This window comes from Triticum dicoccoides, chromosome 4B (assembly GCF_002162155.2).
Source record: "Triticum dicoccoides isolate Atlit2015 ecotype Zavitan chromosome 4B, WEW_v2.0, whole genome shotgun sequence".
NCBI classification, from domain to species: Eukaryota; Viridiplantae; Streptophyta; class Magnoliopsida; order Poales; family Poaceae; genus Triticum; species Triticum dicoccoides.
The window spans coordinates 382,318,210-382,328,650 of record NC_041387.1 but is presented as its reverse complement, the minus strand read 5'-3'; the positions used below and the strand labels follow the sequence as shown (position 1 = coordinate 382,328,650).

Below are 10,441 nucleotides of genomic sequence, written 5' to 3'. Positions count from 1 at the left end.
GACATAGCTAAATTTCATTCAGATTTTAATTTAGCCGATCCGTTTGTAGCTCGCGCAGTGCTCTTTGAGCAAGTATAATAAGGCTGACTGGCTATAAGTCCATTCACATCAGCCAAATCACACCTGGAGGGAAGAGAAAGAGGGAGAGAGAAGCGAACGGGCGCTTTGTCAAGCTCGGCTGCAGCACAAGATACGAGAGCTATGCGCCCGCTTCCAGCCCGCGGCGAGCGCTAGAGCCGGCGCTCTCCATCCCAGCAGATCATATGCACTTGCAAGCAATATTAAATGGAGCCAAGCTAATAGCCAGCCAAAACGCGAGACTACTATTTCCTTGGTTCCAAAATAAGTATCTTGATCTTAGTACAACTTTGTATTAGAGTTAGTATAAAGTTGAGACATTTATTTTAAGACAAAGGAAGTATATAAGAAGGCTTTGTGATGATGTGGCATTGCTGTTGCTCAAAGAAAAGTTCGCGCAGTCCCTTCCGCGTGGGCGTGGCGCCTGCGTTGCACGAGAGCCTCTCATCCTCTCGCCTTCAAAAACCCCATCCATCTCCTCGATCTTACCCCCCGCGGCCCCGCGCCCACGGCCATGGCGTCTCTCTACCACTCCTCCCTCCCGCTCTCCCCGCCGTCCTCCAGCTGCCATGGTGTTCTCTCCTTGGCCCCTCGAACCGCGGCGCCCTTCGTCTGCCTCTGCAGAGCGCCACCGCAAGACGACCACGACGCGGAGCTCCTCGGCGCGCTCCAGTCCAACGGCAACGGCAGCCTCCTCAGAGAACAACATCCCGCGTCAGCCAAAGTTCTTGAGTCGGCCTCTGCGGAATTGGGTGACGGCGGCGGCGGGAGGAGGAGCTCTCAGGCTCAGCTCCGGGCGCGTGACTGCGCGAGGCGGATCATGAGCCTCCCCATGGAGGAGCGGGTGAAGGTGCTCGACCTCCTGCAGCGCGACGAAGCGGCGCTCACCATCTCTGACTACAACGACATTATCTCCGCGCTGGCGAGGGGCGGGGACTACGACTCCGCGGTCGCGCTCTTCAGGGCGCTCGAGCCCAACGGCGTCGTTGCGCCGGACGCCCACTCTTTCGCCATCGCCGTGCAGTGCTTCTGCAGGAAGGGCACGCCCGACGAGGCAAAGGAGACGCTTGACGAGATGGTGGCTCGCGGCTACCTCCCCAGCGTTGCCGCCTTCTCCGCCGTCGTGGGCTGCCTCTGCAAACGTGGACGCGTCACCAGGGCCATGGAGGTGTTCGACACCATGCGTACCGTCGGGAGCGAGCCCACCATCCGCACGTACAACAGCCTCATCGGCGGGCTCTGCTACGTCGGCCGCCTCGAGGAGGCGCGGGACCTCCTCAACAAGCTCAAGGACTCGCCCAAGCAGACGGCGGACATCTACACCTTCACCATTGTGCTGGACGGGTTCTGCAAGGTAGGCCGGACGGAGGACGCCCTGGCCATCTTCGAAGATGCCATCCGGATGGGCCTCTCCCCCACGATTTTCACCTACAACGCGCTGCTCAACGGCCACTGCAAGGAGGGGAACCTGCTGAAAGCGTATGACCTGCTCATGGAGATGTGCGACAACGACGACTGCCCACCGGACAAGATCAGCTTCAGCATTGTGCTGCCGGCGCTGCTGCGGGCAGGCGAGATCTCCGCCGCGTGGAAGACGTTCAAACGCATGGAGCACGCCGGGTTCGAGGCGGACAGCCGCGCGCTCGACACGCTGGCCCGGGGCCTATGCCGGCAGTGTGCGGCGGACATATCCGTCCTGAGGGACGCCAAGGAGGTGTTCGGCAAGGTGGTGGCGGCCGGGCACGAGCCGGTGTCGTACACGTACTGCCTGATGGCGCAGGCACTGGCGCGCGGCGGCGAGGTGGACGCGGCCGTGGCCATACTGGACGACATGGTGCGCAAGGGGTACGCGCTGCGGAAGCGCGCGTACACGGACGTGGTGCGCGCGCTGTGCGACCGGAGCAGGACGCACGACGCTCTCCGGGTGCTGGCCGCGGTGATCACCAAGGACTTCGTGCCCGGCCGGAACGCGTTCGACGCGCTGCTCGGAGAGCTCAGCCGGCAGGGAAGGTGGCCTGACGCCATGGCCGTGTACGCCGCTGCGGTGAAGCGGGGCGTGGTGGTGTCGCTGAAGCGTCACGTCAAGGAGGCGCTGGCGCGGGGTCAGGAGAAGGAAGAGGCGTGGGAATCGCCCGCGTAGTTGGGTGTCCCATAGTGAGCGATTGTACACCGCAAATCGAACCTTCTTCTTGGAGGCTTTCCATTCGATGCCGAAGACAGTGATTTAACTCTCATGTGCAAATGCCTCATGGGTTCTAGTGAAAAGAGATCGTGGCATCACCACCGGCAATTTCAGTGTTGTTTCACAGAAAGGCGGCAGAATAGAGATCAGGGCATCTCCAACGCCAATCCGCAAAAATCGAGATAATATCAGCGGTAGCCATAAAACTTGCGCTTGATGTTCAGTTTCATAATAGATTTTAAAAATACGGATTTGAGATCACCTAACTTGACATCCCCTGCGCCCTGCGCCCCTCCCCTCCCCTGCGCCGGCGGCTACTCCAGCCCCGGCGCCCACCAAACCCCGCCGGTGCTCCCCTCCGGACCCGACGTCCACCATGGCCTCCAGGGTGTCCCTGTCCGCGGCCTCGTCTGGCTCTCCGTCCCTTTCCCCTCCCCCGCCGACGCCGCCGGCAGGACCGGCGCTCCGCTCCCTTCTCCTCGTGCCTGATGTGGTCGGCACGGCGCGGGGGCCCATCGTCCATGGTGGCAGCTCCGGTCCCCAGAGGCCGACGGCTGAGGCCTAGCGGACCTAGGGCGGGCGGCGCGACCCGGCCCCTCGGGCGCTTGGCCAGGAGCGCTCGACGCGGCGCTCCCCTCCTAGATGGGGCGCCCACGTCCTCCCCACCTCCAGGCCGCCGCATCCCGGTGGAGCTGGTGGGTTGCTGCTACAACTGCGGCAGCGACAAGCACATCTCGGCTATGTGCACGAACCCCACGTTCTGCGTGCGCTGTCGAGGCCAGGGCCATATCGCGCGTGGTTGCACGCGCCCTTGACCTCGCAGCACGTCGCCGGTGGACCGTCCTCGTCCCCCTCCCGCTGCTCGCCCCCGCCCGGCCCCTGAGGCGCAGTCTCCCCCGTCCCCCATGGTGCCGCCCCCACCCCCGCCCAGGACCATTCTGCCCCCGCCCCCGCTGGGTCCGTCGTCGGTGGGCGCGGTGCGCATCGACTTGCCATGGAGTCAGGTGGTCCGCGCTGGGTCGGCGGCGAGCGTGGTCGGGCTGAGCTTTGCGGGGTCGTTCGCATCGATGGCCGTCTCTGTGCCGGTGGAGGACATTGTGGACTGTTGTTTCATGGAGGCGGGCCCGGACCTGCGTGAACTGGAAGCGGAACTTGCCCGCCGTGGTGGTCACGGTGGTGGGCTCTCGTTAGGCGGCGCACATGGCTGCGGCGGCAGATGCCATCCGCGTGGAGTTTGATCTCGGTCCCATGGACATGTTAATCAGGCCGTACTTCCCGAAGGATTTCCTGATCCTCTGCCGTTCGAAAGAGATCCGTGACAGGATGGTTAGGCGGGTGCGGGCCGGCATGCCGCAATTCGACTTGCTGCTTCGGCCATGGCTTCAGCAGGCTGGGGCCACGGGCATACGGATGCCGTTCATGGTGCCCCTGGTGCTCCGGGGGGTGCCAGCGAATGCCTGGACTCGGCGCTCGGCGAACGTGCTACTGCATGGCTTGGGAGTGGTCGTCAAGGTGGTGGCGTCCATGGAATCTAGGAGCGACATGGCTGGTTTCAAGGTATGGCTGCGCACGAACGACCCTGCGCGCGTTCCGCCCCGGCGCATCCTCGTTGTTGAGGAGCCAAACAGGAGGAGTGCGCGGGCGCTGTCTGAGGTTGGTCTCGATGATGCACTGTGGTACACTGTTGACATCACCCAAGATGGACCGGTGATACTCATTGGGCAGCCCAGTGAGGGGCAGTCGCCGCCGCCTAATCCTCCCTCCCCGGGCGGTGATGGACATGGTCAGGACGCAGCGGGAGGCGAGGATGGCACGGGCGTCCCGCCGCTCTCGGAGGGCGGCCAGCAGGAGCAAGGTGGTGGTCGGATGAGCTCCTCGTTTGGCATGTCGGGGGGCTCGTCTTCGGCGTCGGCGCCAACACCAGCGAGATGCAACAGGTCTGGTGTGCCGGAGATGGCCGGCCAGGTTGGGCGGCCAGCCGTGGACAACTGTGTGGCCATTGAGTTCACTCGCGTGGGGGCGGTTGTGGACTGTCAGGATGGACTGCTGGAAAGCGTGGCCAGGCCAGTGCGGGCAAGACGCGTGGCGACTGCCGCATGGAGTTCCCAGATGCTTTCGGTGGAAAGCAGGGTTGGGCACAGGGCAGATCAAACCGAATCTCGGTCGGTTTGTGCGACCGGCCAATGGGAGTTGGGCATGGTGGCTCTAGAAGACTCCCCACGTTTAGTCAATCAGGTTGGCGCTAGGGCCGAGGGTTGGTGGGACCCCGACCACTCCCTCTCTCTTCCCAGGCCTGCTCCCGCTGTCTGTGGGACAGGATGTGATGGCACGGGTGTCGATTGGTGCATGGGACGTCGCCCTCCCTATTGTGGTCCCGGCTGAGGATCAGACATGGCTCCGCTCGGAAGACATCACGCTACATGACGAGGGGGTGGATCTCTCGGGATGCACATCGGTGACCGAACAAAGCGGAGAGGCTGGGGAACGGACAACTGCTGGTGGACCCCTCTTGCATGGGGATGGGACGCCCCCATGCATGATATGTACGGACTGGGTGCAGATCAGCTTATCCGCTGATTCGGGTCATGTTGTGCGGCGCCGGGCGGATTCGGGGAGCGCTCGATCTGCGCGAACCAGGGTATTGCAGCTGTGCGCTGAGCTTGCCCAAAACCTGGCTCCACTGCTCGCTCACCCTGGCTCGAGAGTACTGCCAAAGCAAAGGCGGCCAAGGCAAAGGAGGCTAGCAGCCTCCTCCATTAGGCGAAGCGTGAGGCTGGCACGTGGTGGTCTGGGGTCTAAGGTGTCTAAGCAGCAGGTAGCAATCATTTGTAAGCTTTGCCTGGCAAACAAAGGGGAAACGATCGGCGACGAAGCACTGCAGGCGTATGTGCATTTGTTCGACAAGCCACTGACGGACAGCCACGTCCGCGCCATCCTGGCACTCTTCGGATGGGATGCGACGGTGCTGCCATTGCAGGCAGATTCTAGGGAGGTCTCGGTGGGGGTCTAGGGCCCGTGATAGGTGGACTTGTGGACGGTGGGCCTTATTCATGGCGGCACAACCACCCAAGATGCTCGTGTGGAATGTTCGTGGCCTAAACTCGCCTACAAGGAGGAATGCCATTTACGAAGCGGTGAATGCAGCAAATGTTAGCATTGTATGTCTCCTGGAGACTAAGATGGAGGTGATCTCAAACGACATTGTGAGGCATTGCCTAGGAAATAAATTCGAGGGTTTTTTCTATGTCCCGGCGAGTGGTACTAGAGGTGGAATCCTCCTTGCATGGGATCCTTTGGTGGTGTCACTTTCAAACCCCCACACGACAGGCAACACGGTTACAGCGCTGGTTAGCAGAGATGGAACCCAAACTTGGTGGCTCACAGGAATCTATGATCCTCAAGGGGACACGGAGAAAGTAAACTTCATGCAGGAACTCCGAGACATTCGTGACCTTCATGCTGGCCCATGGGCAGTGGTAGGTGATTTCAACCTCCTGGTAAATCCGGAGGATAAAAGCAAGGCCAACCTCAACACGCGAATGATGGACCGTTTTCATGCTCTGCTCAATAGGATGGAGCTGAAAGAACTCTACCTCAACGGCAGAAGGTACACGTGGTCAAATGAACGGCGCGATCCAACTATGGAAAAAATCGATCACATCTTCGTGACCAACTCATGGGAAGACATGTTTCCAGCTAGCATGCTTACTGCACTAGGGACTGTAGTGCCCGATCACTGCCCCCTTCTGGTGGATCTGGACGCAGACTTTGCCCTAGGAAAAAGATTCAAATTCGAATTCTTTTGGCTGAAAGTGGACGGGTTTCAGCAAGTGGTGCAGGATGCGTGGGACTCCCTGTCGTCGGAAGGAAATCCCTTCCTTGTATTGGATAGCAAACTAAGGGCAACTGCTAAGGCACTTCAAAGCTGGAGTGATCGCTGGATTGGAAACGTTCGGCTTCAGATTGCGATCGCAATGGAGATTATTGGGAGGCTAGAGGTGGCTGCGGAGAGCAGAGTGCTCACGACACAGGAATATGACTTGCGACGAGTGCTCAAGAGGAATCTGCTTGGGCTCAGCTCACTGGACAGGACTATAGCGAGGCAGCGTTCGAGATTACTTCAGCTAAGTGAGGGCGACGCCAACAAAAAATTCTTCCACAGGCAGGCAAGGCACAGGCAGATAAAAAACATCATCACCACCATGCAACACAATGGGCAGATCTTAACGGAACAGGACAACATTGCGAGCGCTGTGGATGATTACTACGAGGAGCTACTTGGCTCCACATCTAGGAGAGCATCGGCTATCAACTTAGACTTCCTTGACCTCCCATCCCGTGACCTCACTCACCTTGAATCACCTTTTATGGCGGAGGAGGTGGAGCGGACGATCAAGAACCTGCCTCTTGACAACGCGTCGGGACCCGACGGGTTCACCAGCAGGTTCTATGTGGTGTGTTGGCAAATCATCAAGGTGGACTTCATGAGGGCACTAGAGCATTTTCATTGTGGTGATATAAGGGGTCTTGCGGCAATAAACAAATTGATGGTCTCTCTCCTGCCAAAGAAGAAGGGCGCGGTGGATATCAAGGACTATCGTCCCGTCAGCCTTGTCCATGGCGCCATCAAGATATATGACAAGGTGCTGGCGGTCCGACTGGCTGAGGAGCTGCCACACTTAGTGGGGAATCACCAAAGCGCCTTCATACGCGGCAGATCGCTACACGATAAATTTATGATGGTTCAGTGCATGGCGCGGCGTCTGCATGCCCTCAAGCGGCCCACAATCATGCTTAAACTTGATATCAGCAAAGCTTTCGATTCGATCAAGTGGCAATTTGTGCTGGAGGTGCTCCGGAGATTGGGTTTTGGAGATCGATGGATGGCGTGGATTTGCGGCATGCTATCAACCTCGTCCACAAGAATAATGGTCAACGGACTACCAGGAAGACCAACCCTAAATTGTCAAGGATTGAGGCAAGGGGCTCCACTATCCCCCATGCTTTTCATCTTGTGCATGGAACCTCTCCATAGACTGTTCGAGTTCGCTGCTGCTAGGGGGTTGCTTCAACCCCTGGCTGGTTCTGGTGTGAAGCAACGGGTGTCGATGTTTGCGGATGATGTGATGCTCTTCTTCAAGCCAAATGAGCTGGAGATCCGCACATGTGGAGCCATACTTGACATCTTTGGCAAGGCGGCCGGGCTAGTAGTAAATATGCTCAAAAGCGCAGCTCTTCCTATCAGGTGCTCTCAGCAAGAAGTGGATCAGGTGTGCACTTTGCTTGGATGTGAGGCAGCAACATTTCCTTGCACATACCTGGGGTTGCCCATGACGATCCGGAAGCAAACGACATCTCAATTTCAAAGGCTTGTGGATCGTGTTAGAAGCTGCCTACCGCACTGGAAAGCGGCGATGATGCCCAAGAGTGGGCGCGCCCTTCTCATCTCATTTGTGCTATGCGCCATACCCGTGTACTCCATGCTAGCACTTGATGTCCCGCCGAAGATTGTGGCTACGTTGGCAAAGATCTGCCGAGGGCTTTTATGGTGTGGAAAAAACGAGGCACCAGGAGGTGGTGGCCTGGGAGGCCGTGTGTACACCGCGGTGGGCTGGCGGCTTGGGAATCCCAAATCTGAGGTGGATGAACAAGGCGCTATAGGCGAGATGGCCATGGCTGCAACGGACCGATCGCAATAGACCATGGAGCGAGTTCTCCATATCAGTTCCGGCAGAATCCATGGAGTTGTACCAGGCGGCTACTAAAGCCACGGTGGGGAGTGACAAATCCATACTCTTGTGGGAGGATAAATAGATAGATGGATACCGGATATGTGATCTTGCGCCGAAGATCTACCGGCGCATACCGTGTCGGATCAGGAAGAGGAGGACTGTGGAGGAGGCGCTGCCCACCGTAACATGGGCAAGAGACATTGGGATGGACCTATCAGTGGAGGCCATCTGGAAGTTTCTCTCAATATGGCAGAGATATGGCTGGAGGCGAACATACATGACACCTTTACTTGGTCCTGGACTTTGGACGGGCAGTTCTCAGCCAAGTCTGCATATGAGGCGAGATTCATGGGCAGAGAAGTTTCTCCCACGGTTGCATTTACGTGGAAATCGAGAGCCCCGCTCAAGTGCCGTTTTTTCGCCTGGCTTGCCCTACAGGGACGGGTGTGGACCTCGGACAGACTAGCATGACGCGGCCTACCGCACCAGGATACCTGCCCGTTCTGCAACCAACATGACGAAACAATCCAGCACCTACTGGTTGGTTGCGTTTTTGCGAGACAGGTATGGAGATGGCTGAGTGTCAGAACGGGCAGGGATGCCTTCGAACCAAGGCATGAAGAGAGCCTACAGGCTTGGTGCACCAGGCAGGATCGGAGCAGGCAGGGCACGAGGAACATTCGACCATTGAGCCTCCTTGGCATGTGGCTCATCTGGAAACATCGGAACGACATCGTCTTCAACGGCGTGACACCATCGCTGGCAATTCTCACGCAGCACATGACAGAAGAAGGGACCTTGTGGACAAAGGTAGGGCTGCACAAGGGCACAATTCGAGGTTTCGAGGTGGGGAACGTGGAGTGGACAGCGAGGGAGTAGTTAGCCTACGAATGTGAGATGGATGCGGCTTGACTGCTTGTACATATGATGTAAAATTGTGACTTTGGGGAGCTTTCCCCCTCCTTTAATGCATGATAAGCACACTCGTGCGTATTCAAGAAAAAAAACTTGACATCGCGTGCAAATACAGTCACAAAATACTTATGCAGGAGTATGACCTCACATGTAGTGAGTGATGCTGCCGGATCTTGAACATGCTGCCACCGTTTATGACACAAGCCACTCTAACCAAAACATCCTTCATGTGCGCATGTCACTGTCAGGCTTGGATATAGCAAACCTATATGTATTCATGGTGAAGTTTATATACGAGAATCCAAAAAAGAGGCATAGATGTCTCGAACCCCAGACACACGTATATAAGGCGAGGCACTTGTTGGAAACATTATCACTTTTCCAATTAGACTAATCCATCATGGCAAATACGGTATACACCTCATACCGATTCCTAAGCATACTAGCACGTACAGAACATAGAAGCAAACCATCTATGAGTAGCACATATACGACTAGCACAAACATGAGTAAATGAGGGATGAATAGATCATACCCTCCGGTTGGCCAGGCCAACGCGGCGGCAGCAGCAGCAGCCTCGGCTTCGTCCATGGCCTTCTTCTTGGCGGCGGCGGCGACGACCATGGTGTTGGTGCAGGGGAAGTAGTGGAAGCAGAGGCTGACGGAGCTGGGGACGGATCGGGAGCGGACGCGCCAAGACGCTCCCCCAAAACCTTATTGTTGTTCTCCTGGGTAGGATCTCGAACGGCAGGGTTGACTTCGTTCCTGAGCGGCAAAAATAAGCTTCGGCTCAGCTCATTCCCGCAACCCGCAACCTGCGGCGCGCGCATCGGGACGAGGCATGGCGAGGTGGGCGACAGAGGAGGAGAAGCGTGTGTGTACCACTCCTCTTCCAAAGTTTCCAATGACAAGTGGTAGAGCAGCCCTTATAAAGGGGTCTCAACTCTCCTCAACTAGCAAGATGGGACTAAACTTCCCATCACCTGCCATCTCATACATAGGCCTCAAGATTAACCAGGGATTAGTGTCTTATATGAGCCTAAGCCCATCCATAATCCATCAGCACTCTAGCCAATCCACATATCAACTTATCGGATGCTAAGAAAGGTACTGAACATGTACACATGTGGAGCTTAAATGGGCTGCCCATAGTGCAGCCCAAGGTGCAAGTGATTTTTTTCAAGATATTTGTTAAATATATTTAATAAAGTTGTGTTCTAAAAATATTATACCTAAAAACGATCATTAGTAAATAAAAATGTTTAATATAAACATGTGTATTATATATAAAAAACACTTAGTTAATACCAACTTTGAAAATGTTTATTAAAAAATATGTTTAATGAATCCAAAAGAATATTTGTCATGGATTGTATTTAAATTATGCGGAATGATGAATTCAAACATTTACTAAATATTTATGAATATTCACTTGTGTGTAATTTTTACTCATGACTTATATTCAAATAATGGTCTAATTTAAATATTAGACATGATTGAATATTCATATCAACACTTTACATTTTAAATTATG

The 10,441-nt window shown here is 56.2% G+C and overlaps 1 protein-coding gene across 1 annotated transcript; it reads left to right on the top strand.

The window, feature by feature from the left end:
* The first annotated feature begins 514 nt into the window (after positions 1-514).
* LOC119296224 (putative pentatricopeptide repeat-containing protein At3g16710, mitochondrial) lies at positions 515-2,343 on the top strand. The gene has a single exon (XM_037574623.1). It carries the CDS (start codon positions 593-595, stop codon positions 2,216-2,218), a length of 1,626 nt encoding a protein of 541 aa, XP_037430520.1. The 5' UTR covers positions 515-592; the 3' UTR covers positions 2,219-2,343.
* Positions 2,344-10,441: the final 8,098 nt, after the last annotated feature.

What these genes read in the sequence shown, in the direction of transcription:
- LOC119296224 (XM_037574623.1), top strand. Translation starts at nt 593, where the DNA reads ATGGCGTCTCTCTACCACTCCTCCCTCCCGCTCTCCCCGCCGTCCTCC.